This window comes from Mytilus edulis, chromosome 4, assembly GCF_963676685.1.
Source record: "Mytilus edulis chromosome 4, xbMytEdul2.2, whole genome shotgun sequence".
Taxonomy (NCBI): domain Eukaryota; kingdom Metazoa; phylum Mollusca; class Bivalvia; order Mytilida; family Mytilidae; genus Mytilus; species Mytilus edulis.
In genome coordinates this window covers 15,730,747-15,750,988 of record NC_092347.1, presented here as the reverse complement: position 1 = coordinate 15,750,988, position 20,242 = coordinate 15,730,747, and the positions used below count along the sequence as shown (strand labels likewise).

Below are 20,242 nucleotides of genomic sequence, written 5' to 3'. Positions count from 1 at the left end.
TGTTGGCTAACTGCCATAAAACTTATAGAATGATTCCAAGGACTGAAGTGACTATAGAAGCAGAAAACGGTGAATACAATGTTTATGCTTCACCGGATGTACCATCTCCTATGTTAAGACATCAAGGTTATATGTATGACCCAAATAAATCTTATTCAAATGCAAGGCGAGCAACAGTCTACCCTCGCTCTTTCTCACCAAATAGACAAGCACCACATCATGACATTTATACCAAAAAATACGAAGGCGATTATTATGCTGATGATTCTTATCAACGGAGACATACCTCATACGAAACTTATCCTAGAGACCCTCGGGAAATGCACAGAGAACCACGGGATATTCGCAGAGAGCCGAGAGAAATTCAAAGAAAACATTGGTATAGCAGTGGAGCGAATGTTGAAAGAGATGACCGTCGTGTACATGAAATGGAACGTACAGGTTTACGTGATCCTCAGAGAAAACCTTTACCAATGAAACAAATGAATCCACGTAAACATGAAAGAACAGCATGATAGATATCACTACCATTGTTACTTTTCATATATTTATTGGGCATGTCCTTGCAGACAAAAATCCGCTAAAATGTTATTATAAGCTTATGTAGGCATGAAAGGGTAAATGTATATGAATGAATTAGCTTGAACATGAAATATCAAACACAAAATTCTGTAAACGTCATGAAGACAGATTAAAACCTAGGTGAGCCAAGTGGGGGCCAAAGTTATAAGATACTTAATGGATGTGTTAATGCAGTTTGTATAAATATATGTCAAAGTCAAACGATAATCTGCCATACCTACTCATCTTATAATGGAAAAGTTTTTGAAGTGACAATGATTTGACATTTAAAAGAGAGGAATATAGGATGTGAACATTTGGATTAACATATTATGGTGAATGACAGTAAAAAATGGTGAAATATAAAACAGTTTAGGAATATTATAGGATAGTTCATCTGATATTATATTAATTCATGGCGGTATCACGAGCACAAAGTGAAACCGGTTCAGTTGTCAACACAAAATTTGGTGCTAGACCTATAATTGATCTTCCGGCATTTGCTTATGGAGTTGGTAAAAACAATTACATGAGTTCTAATTTGGCCGATGTGCCACCGCGGATGTTTGGACCCACCGAGTATTCATATAATGTTGGAAAGAACGTCCCAAGGGACCATTCAAATGGTGGATACGTAGGTCAGTATTATAATCAGAGTCCTCGTGGATATCAAAATAGTCCAACGTCAAACCTAGTTAATGAAAGTAATGTTTTACCGTATCCTTCATACACAACTGTTCCAAATATGGCTGCCCAACAACTACCAATGCCACCACAGGGTCCAAACATGGCTGCCCAACAACCACCAATGCCACCACAAGGTCAGATGGCTCAACCATATGGCGGTCAAGGGAATGAAACTCACCTCTACTATGGTCCCAACGGGGAAAGACTTCCAGGACCACCTTCTGAAATGTTCAGACCCCGACCACAATACACAACAAATAGAAGACAATATCCAACAAACTTTAAAATAGAAGGAACGCTAGAATATGGGAAAATGGTGTCCATTAGAATTAAAGAGGGAAATGTGTCGTTCAGGGATATTCCCGATTCTGTGTTGGCTAACTGCCATAAAACTTATAGAATGATTCCAAGGACTGAAGTGACTATAGAAGCAGAAAACGGTGAATACAATGTTTATGCTTCACCGGATGTACCATCTCCTATGTTAAGACATCAAGGTTATATGTATGACCCAAATAAATCTTATTCAAATGCAAGGCGAGCAACAGTCTACCCTCGCTCTTTCTCACCAAATAGACAAGCACCACATCATGACATTTATACCAAAAAATACGAAGGCGATTATTATGCTGATGATTCTTATCAACGGAGACATACCTCATACGAAACTTATCCTAGAGACCCTCGGGAAATGCACAGAGAACCACGGGATATTCGCAGAGAGCCGAGAGAAATTCAAAGAAAACATTGGTATAGCAGTGGAGCGAATGTTGAAAGAGATGACCGTCGTGTACATGAAATGGAACGTACAGGTTTACGTGATCCTCAGAGAAAACCTTTACCAATGAAACAAATGAATCCACGTAAACATGAAAGAACAGCATGATAGATATCACTACCATTGTTACTTTTCATATATTTATTGGGCATGTCCTTGCAGACAAAAATCCGCTAAAATGTTATTATAAGCTTATGTAGGCATGAAAGGGTAAATGTATATGAATGAATTAGCTTGAACATGAAATATCAAACACAAAATTCTGTAAACGTTTAGAAGAAGGAATATATTGTCATATTAGTATCTGCTTTTTTGTAAAAAAAAAAAAAGTCTGTGCCAATATACGAAATACTTTATTGCTTTTTGGTAACATTCTTTCACTAACTTTTTTAAAATTTCGAATTTTTAAACGTGATTCTAATACAATTAGTTCTTACTCTCATTGTTATTCATCTAGTCTCTATTGTGCTATATAAATATTTATTGTACTACTACTATATATTTATTGTTGATTATTAGATGCTAGCATGTACTAGTATCTGTTAAAAAACCATACACACTACTATACACATCCCAATACTGCACTCCAAAGAGAAAATTGCCCACCGGTAAAATGCATAGCAACGATTCTTTACTTAAGGAGACATATACCCATATCATATGCCAAGGATTATTAAACACTTGTCTTTAGAAGTTGTAATGGCTATACTCCCGTTTTAGAGCGGAAATTTTAGTCCATGTCCTGTCCTTAGAAAAGAGGCCTCTATCTTCGTTGTTGGGAACTATAGTTTGTCTATACTCCCATTTTGTCTAGGTATCGCAAAGGCTTCTTTTTGTGTGATATCTTAATTTTTCCAATCGTCCATTGTCTTGCCTGGTCTCAACTATTCAGGCAGCTAATTTCTCATTGGCATCTTCAAAGTTTGATTATATTGGTATTCGAGTAATTTTCAGTTGCCAAAAAGACAGATGTTTTGTTATTTTTTAGGCTACATGTAACTAGGCCGATTTAATCCGCTTTGAGTTTTGCATTTCTTGAGTTAATTTTCATATAGCGGCATTACTAGTAACTTTTGTTACATCTGCATGGTGGGTTTTCAGTATTTTGATGTGAGAAATACTGACACTTTTAACGCATACAGTAAGACTTAAAATCTTTGAAGAATTATTTTAAGAATGCAAATTTACAGAAACACGCTTGCTAGAAAAAAAAAAAAAAAAAAAAAAAAAAAAACAATACAAAAGCGTTAAATAATAGTTTAAGTATTTTTATGAGATTAACAAAACATGCTTAATTGTCTTTATGAGGGCTTCTTTGTAGTAAATTATTTTTATTAACAGCAAACCAACACCGCATAACTTTTTTAATCCTCGAGAACAAAAATGAAACATTTACACTGTATTCACAATCAAGGATATTGAAAATTAGTGAGATGGCTGTTTTGAAATTTCAGTCTTGATCTGGAAAAGGTCACTACTGTTAAAAAAAAAAAGACTTAATATGTTAAAATAAGGATATATTTATTACCAACCTCCTAATAGGACAAAAATTCTTCTATTGGTAGCATGCGTTTCAAAGTGTACTTTAATAGAATTCAAAAGCTGCTAATATTAGATATGCAATGATAAAAGTAATGTCACTCAATGTAACGGATTTTTACTTTGTTGATTCATATCTAAATATAGCAGGTTATTCCGATACCATGCTGTACATGTCAAAAGTGCCTTTATCAAAAGGTTGTTCCGATACCATGCTGTACATGTCAAAAGTGCCTTTATCAAAAGGTTGTTCCGATACCATGCTGTACATGTCAAAAGTGCCTTTATCAAAAGGTTGTTCCGATACCATGCTGTACATGTCTTAAAAAAAAAACATTTAAACATCGTGAAGACATTGGTTCACATTTGGCAAATATTCCCAAATTGTGTACTTGATAAGCTTAATTAATTCATATCCCACTGAAAAATTATTATCTTTTTTAAATGTATCATATATTTTCCCAAATTGCTTTTATCCAAGACTATTTTGATGATAAACTTGAATTGTTATTTAATATTTTACATCATATAGATACGTAAATGAAATATCAATATCACTATAATGAAATAAAAAAGACGTGAATTAACATGATATAGAACTACATAGGTGATACATATACATGGTCACTAGTACTGGGTAGTAAAAAATAATCCCCTTCCCCTAAAACACAAAATGAAATATATATAATATATATATAATTATGTCTAAGAATATAACTTAAACACGCTTATTTGTACATTAAAAGTTCTATTAGATTTTAAATAGAAATACGGAATATTTCGCTAAACAAATTAGCTTCATCAGGCGTGTGCATCTCTCAAGGTGAAATCGGATGCATGACAAAAAAAGTATTTTTGTAGCTTAATCTATACAAGATTTGAGGAAAAGTGTAACATATTGATTGATGTTGCAAAAATATGTTTGTAGCAACAACTACATGAAGTTGGAATAAAAGTTTAACACATTTATAGATGTTCGATTAATTGTATGAATTTCTATAAATTAATTTGTATGATTTCAAAATAATTATGGTTTTGATTTGCTTTTAAATATTTTTTCGTCTCTCTCATTGAGTCCATCAGGTTCAAGAGTTCGTAACTGGTGCATCCAAAATCTCTCTCTTTTTTGTCTTCCTTGTGTATCCCAATTTTGATTTTTCTCAATGATTTGAAATGTGACGCTTAAAAGGTGTCTTGTAATTGGGCAGTTCCTTTCTTTTGTATAAAATGACCGATGGTTATTTAGTCGGATGTTCTAATAGAACTTTTAATGTATAAATTAGCGTGTTTAAGTTATATTCTTAGACATTTATATAATTTTAATTCAATAACTGTATCAGTTTATACATATATACAAATGTATCTGAATATAGATAAAATAAATAAAATCGATTAAGTGCTGCTTTGAAGGGAAATGTACTATGACTTTTAAATTTACTCTACTAGAAAAAAAAAATGCATTTGGGCTGTTTTCTGCTCTTTGGTCGGTTTGTTGTCTCTTTGACACCTTCTACGTGTCAATTTTCAATTATATTCCTCTTATAAACATAACTTCGATACAACACCAGATTATTGTTACTTCAAATTAAATGTAATAGAATAGTGTCTGTGTTTTAAACTGAAATTACTGGACGATAGGGTAAATAAAGAGACCAAAACTGAGAATAAGGTTAAAAGTGATGCTATCGAAATCAAGTAGTTCATTATCACTGCACTTTTGTTTTGGTTTTATAATGAATCCACCGAACATGCTTTTATCTAAATATTTGTAAGAAGATGCATTTTGTTTCTTTTGTTTTTATTTCAAAGCAGGGCCAATTTCAGATAATATGTTCAAATCTTGGATACTGAATGAATCTCTGGCCTTTGTTAATCTTGTATGATTTTTAATTTTAGTTATCGTGTATATTTCGGAGTTAAGCATGACGTCCATTATCACTGAACTAGTATATATTTTTGTTTATGGGCCAACTGAAGCACCCCTCCGAGGGCTGGAGTTTCTCTCGCTGTATTGAAGACCCATTGGTGGCATTCGGCTGTTGTCTGCTCTTTGGTCGGGTTGTTGTCTCTTTGACACATTCCCCATTTCCATTCTCAATATTGTTATGATTTTTTTGGGGGTTCGTTTTTTTTAAAAGGAGACTGTATTTTTGTCACATTTCTTCAGTTTCATTTCCTCAGCGTAAAATGTGTAATTTGCATATTCAAATAAATATATTGAATGAATGTCTCAAATGACTTTTGACTTCAATAACTTTAATTTACATTTCCTCAACGTAAAAATGTGTAATATGCATATTTAAATAAATAAATTGAATGAATATCTCAAATGACTTTTGACTACAATAAATCTTATTCGTCTTATCCAGGGGTGACTAGGTTAGAGAAATATGATTCCCTGCATTAAACTTTAAACTTATACAGTCATGCAAGGGATGTGTGTTTACTTTCAGTCGAGTATATACTAAGGAATGCGTTGTTCTCTGTTTGCTCACGAACACTTTTAATGACCAAGGTAACCTTTTGTTTATGAAAACTTCTACACGAACCAACATATCCTTATTTCAATGACATTCCATATTTCCTTACATTTCACCCCGTAGATTCTTGAAATATTCGCTGCTGGACGTTTAAGGAGGTATGGGTGTCTTCCTCTATCTTGGATTGTAAAAAACAGAGAATCAAAGGTCCAGATTTTCTTTCAAGTTAGCAAAATTTGATGCAGGAATGTAGATATTCAATGTGATTTTTCATTCAAAAGAACCAAAAATACATATTAATATTTTTGCAAATGTTGGTTATTTTTTTTTTTAAATTGACATTTTAAGGGGAAATAACTCTATGCATTTTCTGAAGGATTCTACATGGAATTTTCCTATTTTGTATTTTAGCCGGAAAAAACGTACGGTGACCCTATTTTTTTTTATATTCTCAAAGCATTGTCTGAAAGCTCTCTTTTCCTTAAGTATTTAACAATTCTATCATTTTGTTTAGTTTCTAATCCCAAAATGGTGTTTTTTCCTGTATAATCCATACAAAACGTGTGATTTTGTCACGTCCTGTAGCTTGAGAAAATGCGCGATGACCTATCATTTTTATTATTTTTTTCAACATAGCATTGATTCAATAGATACGACGTTTTGGCAAAGTATGAACAAATTCTATCATCTTTATTTTAGACTCCCATACCACCTTAACGAACGGCAATCAATCAAGCTATTTGTGTATTTGATTAATAAATTAATAATCAATGATGCGATGAGAAACAGGAAATTATACTTGAAATCTAGTTTCTTTTGATGATGATCTCAGTTCCCCACCTGAAAACCCTATTTTAAATTGGCTTTTAGGTTTACTCTTAAGTAAGCATGTATACTTTAAAAAGACCGATTGGATATGCAATGAATTTCTCTAAACGTTATAAAACATCATGTGAAATACAATGTTTATTTCGCGGATTGCATTGTCTGCACGTCCACAATTCCATGCATTTAAAGGCATTGTTTGGAACATTGATTCATTGATGTAAAGTACATCCTTTTCCTTTACGTATATAGCTATTGTTCGTGTTAACAATAGTCAAGGACACTTTCCTATATTTGTGTTGTTCTCACAAGGTCAAAATAGGAAAGTAAATGGAACACAGTAATTTGGATAGTGAACAGGCTTTTTTTTTATAGAGGTATATTTAAACTACATTTCAAAATTTTTAAACAGATATTCATATAATCAAAATATTCTTTAGGGAAATGCTTGATTGCATTTGAATACAAAACTTGTTCAAAATTGCACATGATATACATGTTATGTAAACGTTTGCCTCGAATGATCTTTAACTAATTGAATTGCTGTCCTTTCATTCGAATTTTGTTTTTGTCTGGAAGTTCCTTTTAAACGTTTGCGAAATTTGATAAAATCTTGTAATTTATAAGTATTCATAATTTAGGACATAATATTATTTTCTTCTAACAGTACAAATCAGGCTGTTACACTATTAATTATAGTATGGAAATTATTGCCCTGAAATTGGCCCTGATTTGAACTTTAAAAAATTAGAAATAAGCCTCTAGATTTTTTTCCGAAAAAAAGCATCTCCTTATACAAATATTATAAAAAAAGTAAAAGCATGTTCAGTGATTCATCATCAAACAAACAAAAACAACAGTTCACGATATATATTTACATGTAAAACAAGCTGTATACAATCATATGCAAAAATAATACCCTATACACAAATTGAGGGTACCTCGTTTTTAAATTCAGAGTCATATCACAGGACTCGGAAAGGATAGTAAAAACAAAGTTATCTAGTTTAAACAGGGTCTATCAATGGGTCAAGTGTACGTTACAGTACAGTGACCGAATTGTTAAATCTATCCACTAACATAACATGGCAAGGACATGTGATCGTCTTAAAAAATACTACCTGGTCCATTGAAGATCAAATATTGGTCACGTGAAAACAGGTAAAAATATATACAAATACATTTGTATACCTTTACGTCAGGTATAATCGACATACTATACATGTGTATTGCATGAAGGAATTATGATTTATCAAATATTAAATGAAAATGAAGTTGTGGAATTAGAAAAAGAACTGAGGAAAACATTACCAGGTACGGCAAAGGTAAACTATCGATATCATACAGAAGTTTATTTTTTTCTCTTACATGTTTGATTCCTTCACTTGGTTTAGTTTAAAGATATGCACTGCGGCGCCTTGTATAGAAATATCAACAAACATTTCCGACTTATTATACCAACATATATTGTATATTTTAAGATTAATTTAATTTGTAATACGAACTAGTTATATATATATATATATGAAGATGTGGTATGAGTGCCAATGTTATGCATGTTAATATTTTAGAAAAAAAATCCGTTAATCAATTGATTCTTCCATTTAACTGCTACCATTGTTATATAACGCGACGTATTTTCCACCCCAATTCATTCATTAAGTTATTATTTGGTTTAAATCCAGCTGTATTTGGTGATTTTAAATTTTAAATATTTTTTTCAATATTTCTAATATTGGGGTGCACTAGTGGTAATACCTCAGGAGACGCAATCTAAAATCTAGGTAAGAACTTGGTGTTGAGAAATTCGTAATTTATATCTGGAGGCTGGGCTGTTTATTTTGATAAGCAAAAGGGGGCGACAGTTTGTACGGGCCGGGTGTAAAACTGTTTTAAACTAACACCTTTTTATGCCTATATCAAGTCAGGATATTAAGACCATGTATTTTCTTCCTGGTCGTTATTTGTGTAGTTCTATGTTATCGGCTGAGTCAGGTGGTTTGTATGGTCAATAATAGTTCTATGTTATCGGCTGAGTCAGGTGGTTTGTATGGTCAATAATAGTTCTATGTTATCGGCTGAGTCAGGTGGTTTGTATGGTCAATAATAGTTCTATGTTATCGGCTGAGTCAGGTGGTTTGTATGGTCAATAATAGTTCTATGTTATCGGCTGAGTCAGGTGGTTTGTATGGTCAATAATAGTTCTATGTTATCGGCTGAGTCAGGTGGTTTGTATGGTCAATAATAGTTCTATGTTATCGGCTGAGTCAGGTGGTTTGTATGGTCAATAATAGTTCTATGTTATCGGCTGAGTCAGGTGGTTTGTATGGTCAATAATAGTTCTATGTTATCGGCTGAGTCAGGTGGTTTGTATGGTCAATAATAGTTCTATGTTATCGGCTGAGTCAGGTGGTTTGTATGGTCAATAATAGTACTGTCATATTCTATTCTACTTTTTTTTATGTAATATTCGATAATAAGAAAATTTGTAATATGACAAAAAAATATGTATTAAAGTTGACCTGGAGAAATATATACATAGCTTGCAGACGTTATGTTACACATGTAACTGGTTTTAACCTACAAACAGCCTTCAAGATTATAATTGATGTGACTTATTAGGTTTTAAAATTTAATAATTTAAGTAGTAACATTATGCAACAATCATAAATGAAAGTCACCGTCTTTACGGAGAAGGTCATTTAAAGAAATAAAGAATAACAGTTATAGCAAGGCTTTCTTTTTGACGCTATAGTATAGGATTCAGAATATTTTGTTTTGTCCTTAAAATTTTTGTTCGTTATTTGGAAAAGAAGACAGGTTGAAAGGTTCTTCTATTTTTTTATTCGATTGAATTAGAAATTCTTTTTTTAAATACGAAGAGAAATAAACGGTTTTAAAATTAAATAAAACAAAAAGTGTTTATACATTTGTATATGTGATTAAAAAACAAGAAAAAAAAAGAAAAAAAAAGACCAACCACACATGATGCCGAAACGACACATTTTCCATTTTGCTCTCTATTAAGGAATTCACCAGTTATTCAATAAAAAAATAGTATGCAGCCGGATGTTAACTTGGTTTAAATTCAAGGACAACTTTGAAATATTAAACGCATTGACTGCGTTTAACATTTTATTCGGTAGTAGTCGTTTTATGATTTTTATCGAATATATATTTGTGATGGTTGAACTCACATTACGAACAATATAAGCCAAAACAGCAACGTTTAAAAATCTCATTACATAAATATATAATATCAAACACAAGAAAAGGAGTCACCATCAGAATTCACTGCTACTTTTAGTCATCGCCGGATTAAACATAAAATAATGTTCTACTTTTGACTCTGCGCATTGCAATAGTCGGTTCTATAACATGGCATTTTTTTGCCAAACACGACTGTTTGTGAAGTGAAGTCTTAAAATTAACCATTCGAGTTCAAGTTCAGAATTTTTTTTTGTAATCTATTGGACACATAAAGTGTTACAAATAGAATTCAATACATATATTCATACTGTGCAATACAGTTTTCGCGGGCTAATAAAGATTTTGAAGTATTTTTGCAAGTTCTCAAACGTCAGTGTAAAAACCTTTTCAACAGAAAATCAATATTTGAGTACTAAGGATTCCACATAACGGGGGTGAATATTTCAATATCTGTTTGTTTTAGGTCAGGTTTATCTACAGTGGTCTCGATTCTGGATTAATTTACTTTATGACATGTGTTCGAAAAGTAGGACGATTTTCACAATGGTAAATTATGTTATCAATGTGTTTCAAGATGAATTACAATTGTAATAAATTTGAAAAATTAAAGAAATAAAGTTTGTGGTACATGTAAATATTTGAACATACATGTATATATTTGATTCATTATTTCATGTTTAATAATATGCAGATTTTTACCTATTGGTCATCAAGATCACATGCGGAATGGGCTTTGCTCATTGTTGAAGGCCGTACGGTGACCTATAGTTGTTAATTTCTGTGTCATTTTGGTCTCTTGTGGAGAGTTGTCTCATTGGCAATCATACCACATCTTCTTTTTTTATAATTAGCGATTCTCACCAACGATGCATCACTCATTTCAGGCTCATCAAAATTGTTGTGATCGTTAATATGAGCCGGACAATTGATAAATGTGTAAGAAGTAATAGAGACACAAATAAAAGAAACATTCTTTAGTTTGTTAATTTGAGAACAAAACTTGTGGCTTTTTGGCCGTGGTTTTTTGTCCTTTTGCCTTTTGCCTTACGGTTAAATGCGACAGTGTCTGTTGCGATTTCAGCCGTTCTAACTTATAACCCAGATAAAGTCGGATATATCATCAAGGGTCCATGCATCTTGCGTTAGGATAAAACATATGTTAATGAAAAAGTTTGGCAATGAATTCAATATCAATCGATTCTAATACATGCACTTGTGCAGACATATAAAGTGTTACAGTATTTCAATAGCGTGTTACGTCATCGGTAGATAAGAGGATTTCCGTATTTGTATTCCTTTGATGACATAATTAATGTATACACCATGCAGGTAACTGGTGCATTTAATAAATTTAGTTTCTATTTGCATGGATCAATTTGTTACACAAGTATATCAACAGTCTTTTTTTGTGCCAAATGTATCAAGATATAGTTTCAATATTTGATTTGGAAGCCCAGAATATATATATATGTTAAAACAATATTTACACCATACCTATTACAGTCATTCAAACTTGTAAATAAACAGAACGAAAATACGAAATTAAATATTTCATCGACGTATATAGATCGTCATTGGTTCATTGTGTGTACCTAAATCGTTAATGCTTAATACTATAAAGTGTTCTACAAATATAATCATGTTTGTTTCTTCTATGTAGAATACTTCATAGTGCTTTAAAAGGGTCAAGTTTGCGTCCGATTTTTTGAAAGGGGAAATTGTCAAGAAATAGAAATTCGAGTTCCATTGTCGTTTTGGGTATAGCGTGTGTTATTGAAAATGCATGATGCGGTCATAAATGAATATTGTTTAGAGTCAATCTAGCGAAAGATATTTTTTTGAGTTTTTTGTTTTCCTATTTATAGATGAATTGCTTTGTATCGCGAATAAGGGAAGACACTTGTCAATTTTCAATCAATGCATTGCTCTCTTTGTGTTTGGACGAATACACAAATTTTGTTATAATCTGAAGCCGTACATGTTTCAAAATTTCTCATTGAAAAGCAAAGAAATCCTTTATTTAAACGACATGATTATCCTACTACTGTTACAGTTTGAAACCAGAATCTACACCGTATGTACGATATTCATTAAAAAATAAGTTATTCCTAGTCTGATTTTAAGTTTGATACGCTGCTGTCCCAGACCAGGGGAGGGTTTAGCAAAAACATGTTTAACACGATCACTGATCAGAGCCGGTAGTAATTATGCACAAAGAAAAAAAAGAAATATACATTTATAAACATAATGTTTGGGAATCGGATCCCTAAACACATGAACGAAAAACGAAACAATTATAAGTCGAAATAACTATGTACTTACAATATCCACATTTGAAAATTTCTAGCAAGTTTGAAAAATGTTTCCATATCTTTCCATTTTTTTCAGATTTATTACGTCATAAGAAGTTTTGTAAATGGTAATTTGCAAGGTTATGAAGTACTGGTTGACAACTGGCCATCATGGTCATGTATAATACTTCGTCCACATTCAGAAAAACAGGTACTCACTATATCCTTACAATGCAATGTCGAAACACTGTTATCATTGTTCCAGAGTACATTTAAATTTATATTTTGTACAAGAAAGCCCAAAAGTCAACGTTCTCTAATAGCCTTTAACTGTTTTCCCTTTCAAAGGAATATTTCAAAAGTAATGTAACGAAAAACAGTTATTCTTGGAATTTCAGAAGTAATTTACATATCAGTGCAGAAGGTGTTAATGTAATAGACACAATGTTTGAATATTCTCGCACCTGGCTGAAAGGAAGGATGTCAGCTCTGTCGAGTGCTGGATGTATAAATACCGTCTGCCACATCCGGTCAGGATGGGGAAGATAAAACCGATTTCTTACATGTATGGATTGTGTAAACGTTAATGTACCATTGCAACAATTCTTTGAGAGACCTGTATGTGGCTTGTTATAAGGCAATATTTTTATCCTGTCCACCATGCGCAAGATTCCCAGGCGTAGTTTATTTAATATATGATATATTGTTAATTTGTTCTTAGACACAGGGAAACAACAACCATTTACCGAAATGAATGCTGAGCTACCTAAATGGAGGATTTCGATGCAAATATTTCTAGACGTCGAATGTACATGTTAATGCATAAGAATGTTTGTCCCTTCACATTAACAAAAGGGGGATTGGAGGATAAAGAATGATGTATATTTGTGTTTAAAGATTTATGACGAATACAATAAGTGAATTTTAGGGCTGACTAAAGGTATATGCACTGACCTTGAGAAATAACTTAAAAATAGAAGGCAAATACATGTTGCTGCCACCAACCTTATAGAGACAGGGGAAGTGGCAATGTTCTTTTGTTTGTTTCATCCTCCCATTAGTTAATTATTCCTCATTATTTCAATGTCAATACAACTTAACGTTTGTTTTGAGGTACATACATCGTTTTAGGATTTCGTATGTATACGTATATATATATTATACCATATATCTTTAAACCGTGATCCACACAATACAATATGATATTATTCAATTGATTTAGGTCACATTGATTAAAGGACAAGGACTTTGTGTCCTATAAATTCACAAATGTAAACACATTTAAAAATGATTTGTTACTCGATACCGAAACCAATATACACTTGTAGATATACGTAATTTAATTGAGTTCAAATAATGTTATAAACAGACCTGTGTAACCAAAGAAGGAAAAGACTAATACTTTTTCTTGTCTTTTCAAAAAGGTGATATAGAATAAGAAAATGTGATTAGATTGCCAATGATAAAATTTGAACCAGACAACAATTAAAGTTAATGTAAATAACCATTGACATACAACCCTCAACAATGAGCAAAACATACTTTATTAGTGGTTTTTGAATTTCTCTTTTTTTCCGGGGAAAATTTATTCAAATAAAATTTAAGAGAAATGATATATCTGCTAATTAAATAACTTCCAAATAAGGATATATAAAAATATATACGAGAAATCAAATATTTTACATCTATCCCATATCACACCACAAGGCAACCTTCTCAATGTAAACCAAATGAACAAATGAAACAACGAGCGGCTTTAATTACAGTAATACAATTAAACATGGCCATCAGAGTCAATCTTCTGTTCTGGCTGGTCATATAAACATTCCCTCCGCCTCTTTGAAACTACATGGCTTAATGTTCAAAATTTTATTGATGAGTGTGAATTGTTCTCTACATATGTTCCTCATGCAATGGTGACCAAGGGGCAAAAATCGAGGCATTGACGACACTAAGTTCCCATTGAAATCCTTCGAAATAAATTGAGATGCCATTTTGGATAAATGTTATAAATGTTTTATTACCCCTTGAATAGCTTTCAGTCAACAAAAGGAGAATCGTTTAATCTTTGATTGCACCAAGAACACCCATTTGTGGAAGTGTGGATATTTGACTTAAGAAAACAAAATTGTAATTAAAAAATATGTTTACGTTACATGATTTCTCATCTTTTCAGGTACCTAGATATTTTAGTCATACTTATATGTGTCATTCTAAAAGTGTAACAGCGTTAAAATACTTTATACAGAGACCAGGAGTAATTAACTGGGAGGAACCCGTTACTTTCACAGGTATGGTTTTCACTATGATAAACTAAATGTAGCCACAATATAAGCTTTGCACGTCTTTCTTTATATTGGTCTTTTTTTGTAATGTTTGTAAGTACGAATTTCTTGTCGTGACTTAAAGTGTGTGTATTGGCGGAACAGGAGGCCAGTGTTTGAATAGTGCATATAATAAATAAATAACCACTCATTGTAAAAAGTAGGCAACCGATATCAAAAGGACCCAAACCGTCTTTTATCAACTGACAGTTCCTACAGTTAACCTAAATGTCAAATAACTTCAGAATCTTTTACATAATTCTCAGTTCTATAAATATTCATCTAACTAGTTTACCTTGACTTGTAAGTTTTGATTGTCCCCCTGGTTTATCGGAACCGCATCTGTTTGACCAAATATTTGCCACTGATCGTCAAATAAAAAGAACCAAACATTATAAAATTGAGAATGGAAATGGGGAATGTGCCAAAGAGACAACAATTCGACCATAGAGCAGACAACAGCAGAAGGTCACCAACAGGTCTTCAATGCGACGAGAATTTCTTGCACAAGGAGGCGTCCTTCAGCTAGCCCCTTAACAAATATATACTAGTTCTGTTCAGTGATAATGAACGCCATACTAAACTCCAAATTGTACAACAAGAAACTAAAAGTTTAAATAAAACAAGACTAACAAAGGCCAGACGCTCCTGACTTGGAACAGGTGCAAAAATGCAGCGGTTTTTAAACATGTTTGTGATCGAGATCTCAACCCTCCCCCTATACCTCTAGCCAATGCAGAAAAGTAAACGCATAACAATACGCACATTAAAATTCAGTTCAAGAGAAGTCCGAGTCTGATATCAGAAGATGTAACCAAAGAAAATAAACAAAATGACAATAATACATAAATAACATCAGACTACTAGCAGTTAACTGACATGCCAGCTCCAGATTTCAAATAAACTGATTGAAAAATCATGTCTTCATCATATGAATATCAGGCACAATCCTCCCTGTGAGGGGTTTAGTATCATACCATCATAACATATATGAGAAGAACATTACCCGTGTCATGCCAACAACTGGTTTTTAAATAAATGTGTTTAGTTCCGATGCAAAGACCATATAAGTGAATCAATATTAACGCCAAAATATGCAACCTCTAATGACCTGACAACAGTATCGTAACTATATCCCTTCTTAAGGGGGCTCCTGGGTATAAATGAATTTTTTTTCCTAATATAGGATTTCCCTATATTTTTTCATAAATGAACTTTATCATATACTTAAAGGAAAAATGAAATAAAAAAATGGGGTCACCGTTCATTTAAGCTAAAATCTACCTCTGGAAGAGGCATACATTTTTGTTAATGTCCTTTTTTTCTGTTGAACTAATAGGAGAAAAAGAGGAAATATCGAAATAAAAAAAGAACCTAATATAAGAAATCGCTTAAATTTTACAATTATTTAGTTTATGTACAGCTTTTTTGAAAACAATAATAAAAAATATAGGTCACCGATGAGTTAAAAAAGATATTTCAAATTTAAGGCAAAAAATTGGCATTTTCGCACCAAAGGGAGATAATTTGGAGCTTTTTCAATTTTAAAAGTCATCTGGGGCCAAACCAAATCAATTTTTTGGGTTGTTTTTTGTACCATATCATAAAGTGACAACTAATAGTGTATAAAAAATAAATTTGTAATGAAAAAATAAAGGTTTAATTTTTTGCTAAAATGTTTGTACCCATGAGCCACCTTAATAAGTCTATTTAAAGGTTTTGTTAGCTTCTGAGGTGAATACTGACATTTTTGTGCTTTATAAAGAATATTTCCATAAAATATTGGATGTGAAATACCTGAACGTATAAGAAGTCTGCATGTTGAGCTATATTTACGAATGATGTCCTTATACTGATGATAAAATTTAGTAAATGTTTTGACTAGTTTGTGATGGTTCATTCAACCTATGCCAACATTTTGAAATTTAGGTATAAAATTGAATGAAAAAATGTTGGCATAGGTTGAATAATTTTTTACAGATTAAGTGTTATAAAAACATAAATTGATTAGGGGCTAATCAATTTACAACCAGTTTAAACCTACCGTTAAAGTATACTTTATATACAGTTTCTTTTACAAGTACAATGTATTAGTGAAAATGTAGATATTGTGTGTGTTGAGGATCTCTATTTCATACAGTAATTAGTTTAAAATAAATATAATGAAATAATGGAGGGAAAAGGATTTATGATTCTTTATTAAAGAAAAAATCATCTAGTCATAATAAATGACTATCAGTGTCATTCTCATGAATAATATAAAAAATATATGATAAAAATATTAAATTTTTAATATATATTAAAAATAGATTCCTTCAAATACAATGACATGATGTACAACACTATTGAAACTGGTGTATTTCATAATTACTGACTTATTTAAAATATCTATATTAAATGTTCTCTATTAAATCCAACACATACAGAGAATAAGACAATTTAAATAATATGACTGTCTTAAAAGTCATACTATAAGATATAAGATATGATGCTGCATCTGCACAATATAATGGTGTCATGTTGTTATCCTTGAGTCTCTGGGTCCAGTTTCGCAAATCTATCTCAGGAGTAAGACATATCTTAGGCCACGTTCACTTGTATTTGTAGTGTTTGTATTTTTATCCATCTGATGAGTTAAGCCTTTTTCAACTGATTTTTATAGTTCGTTCTACTGTTGTACTGTAACACCACTGTCCCAGGTTAGAGGAAAGGTTTGGATCCCGATAACATGTTCAACCCCAACACATGTATGTGCTTGTCCCAAGTCAGGAGCCTTTAATTTAGTGGTTGTTGTTTGTTTATGTGTTATTTGTATATTTTGTTGCTTGTTGAAATCTGCTTCATTTTAAATACAACAAAATGCTGATAAAAATTATCATATAAATTTGCACAAATGAAAAAGCTTTTTAACTCTTTTATCTCAAGAATTGTTATATTTAAGTGTTTATTCTCGAAATTTAGTCTATTTTTTAATAATTAATTTAATATAAATTTCAACACAATCTTGCCTTTATCAAGGGATCTATTTAACAATTTTTGTCATTTTTTTTAATCTTTTTTTAATAATTCCATTTTACTACGACTCAATTTTGCAAATGCTTTATTTTTGGTATTGAATTTTAAATGAGTAATATTCAATGCTTAAATATACTGATTGTATTTTACCTTTAATTAATTAATAATTATTATAACAACACCTATTGTGTTTTGTTTGTGGGCATAGGTTGAATATATTTTTATCAAATGTTGGCATAGGTTGAAGACACCTTTGTGATATCGAAAACCCTGGTGTAATAATTTTTCAGTAATACATAAATTTCTCTCGTTAAAATCTAAAACATTGTTACATACACGAGCGAACCTTACAAGTTGAGATATATATACACCGTAAGATGGTGACAAGGGAACGTCACCATCTAAGAATGGACAATTAACGATAGGAAATGAGAAATCATCTCTTTTATCATAAATTTTAGTATTAAGCTTTTAAGTATTTTAAATTATGTTGTTATTTACATATATTACAGGTGTACCAAATGATATTATACCTGTCATCACAGAACTGAGTCGAAAACATGGCGCCACTGTTACATCAAAGGAATCCAGATTTATGTACTGTTGGACCAAACCAGAACCCCCTCCTCTACCTCAGTAAGATATTTCTTAAACTTAGATATGATTTAATATTTACAATGCCGTTTTATACCGAGTGTCCAAATTATTCGTTGTTTTTTTTTTTTATATAATATACATATATTTTTGTAAAATTTTGCATAGAAAAACTTCTTTACTAAGAAAAGAATATCTCAGAATAGCTTATTTTTCAATAGATTTTGGTTTTGTCATGTCCTTATACATTTTTTCGATGAAATTTCTAAATGTTTAAAATCTGTCAAAATTTCTGTTTCAAGCTTTCTTCAGTTGTTTATTAAATGGTCAAAACTTGATAATTATTTTTTTCTTCATAAAGTGATTAAATCTTTGAGATTCTAAATATACACAAAAGAGTCCAGCCACAGTTTATCAATTCTTTTAATATAATTTTAGAATACCAGATGATATATGTCTAGGAACATTAGAACAAAAACACGTAGAAACAATGAAGGAGGACTGGGAATCGACAAGATACAGGGAAGGTTTAGAGGGATATTTCTCTGGGGTTGTACAAAACTTTGACAGTAGTTGTGTAACTGATAAGGAAGGGAATCTCCTAGCCTATATTTGTATGCAGTATAATGGCGCTATGGCTATGTTGTATATAAGACCAGAATTCAGACAGTGTGGATATTTTAATATACTTCTTAGTGACCTAACTCGCAAACGTCTTGCAAAAACAGAAGTGGCATATGCATTCATTCCAGTTCAAGATACGCAACTCATAAAATTAGCTCGGGAATTTGGATTTGAATGGGTGCCAGAAGGAAATATGACTTGGATTAGATATAATCCTCCAGCTCAACCAAATCGTCTTTCAAATGTAACTAAAACCGTAGAAGCCAAATCTAGCAACTTAGAGGATTGTTTAAATCATTTCAAAATCAACGCTATTCCTCTAACTACTTTGTGACAACAGCTCACGGAATCTTTGTAGGCAGTGTTAGTATGGATAAGGAGAATAATACAAATCAAATCATTTTTAAATCATAAAAAAAGTAAACTCCTAGCTATGCATCTGCAGAAGAGTTTCCAGATTCATCATGCAACATAATATTTATTTTAAAATTAAACGACTTGCTATAAGCTTACTAAACAAGCAAATCATTTTGGTTTTTATTTGTTATTGTTTATTGTTGTTATTTATTTCCATATCGTGTTCCTTGTTACTTACAAATAAAGTAATCATAAGTTGTAACTTTTATAAATTAAAATGATGGTGCATAAATGATCATGAGGGGCAAGTTGTACTTGTCAAAATGTTCGTGTGAATAGCTATAATTATGCACATTACATTTATTCGGAAAGATGATATGATGTACAGTAGTAGTTTTTATTTTTCATTTGAAAATGAAAGAATTGGATGATGAAAATTTACTGATTTATTATATATTTTCGTGTGGCAAAATGAGTCGTGTTAACTCTTGATATAAAAAAATACCAATTTTGATTAAATATGATGCATGCAATACAATTGGAAAGAAACATAACGGATGATCTCTAGCAAAAACATTTCGTTTTCATTATTATTTAGGCCTTCTTATTTTATTTATAATATATAAACTTTGATAGTAATGTTCTTTAGACTATATACGTTATTGAGTATACTAACATAAAGGTAAAATGGAGTATTGAAATGTGATCTCTTCGGAAATTGTACATGAATATACACTGATTCGGATTTTATAAAATAATGTAATGAGGCAGCTGTCCAGCAAGTCACAATTTGTAAAAAGTAAACCATTATAGGATAAAGTACGGCCTTCAACACGGAGCCTTGTCTCACACCAAACAGCAAGCTATAAGAATCCAAAAATGACTAGTATAAAACAATTCAAACAGGAAATACAACAGTTTAAACTATATGAAAACGGGAAACGAGAAACACTTATG

The 20,242-nt window shown here is 31.7% G+C and overlaps 2 protein-coding genes across 2 annotated transcripts; both read left to right on the top strand.

Annotated features, from left to right (window-relative positions):
• The first annotated feature begins 683 nt into the window (after positions 1–683).
• LOC139519074 (uncharacterized) lies at positions 684–2,520 on the top strand. The gene has a single exon (XM_071310852.1). The coding sequence runs from the start codon at positions 977–979 to the stop codon at positions 2,132–2,134; it is 1,158 nt and encodes a 385-aa protein (XP_071166953.1). The 5' UTR covers positions 684–976; the 3' UTR covers positions 2,135–2,520.
• Positions 2,521–8,043: 5,523 nt separating this feature from the next.
• Positions 8,044–19,547, top strand: LOC139519073 (glycine N-acyltransferase-like). Its single transcript, XM_071310851.1, has 5 exons — positions 8,044–8,195; positions 12,469–12,582; positions 14,548–14,662; positions 18,223–18,346; positions 18,743–19,547. Exons 1-5 carry the CDS (start codon positions 8,115–8,117, stop codon positions 19,260–19,262), a joined length of 954 nt encoding a protein of 317 aa, XP_071166952.1. The 5' UTR covers positions 8,044–8,114; the 3' UTR covers positions 19,263–19,547.
• Positions 19,548–20,242: the final 695 nt, after the last annotated feature.

Coding starts and splice junctions, on each gene's coding strand:
- LOC139519074 (XM_071310852.1), top strand. CDS start 977: ATGGCGGTATCACGAGCACAAAGTGAAACCGGTTCAGTTGTCAACACA.
- LOC139519073 (XM_071310851.1), top strand. CDS start 8,115: ATGATTTATCAAATATTAAATGAAAATGAAGTTGTGGAATTAGAAAAA. Junction 12,583..14,547: donor GTCCACATTCAGAAAAACAG/GTACTCACTATA, acceptor TCATCTTTTCAG/GTACCTAGATATTTTAGTCA. Junction 18,347..18,742: donor GAACCCCCTCCTCTACCTCA/GTAAGATATTTC, acceptor ATATAATTTTAG/AATACCAGATGATATATGTC.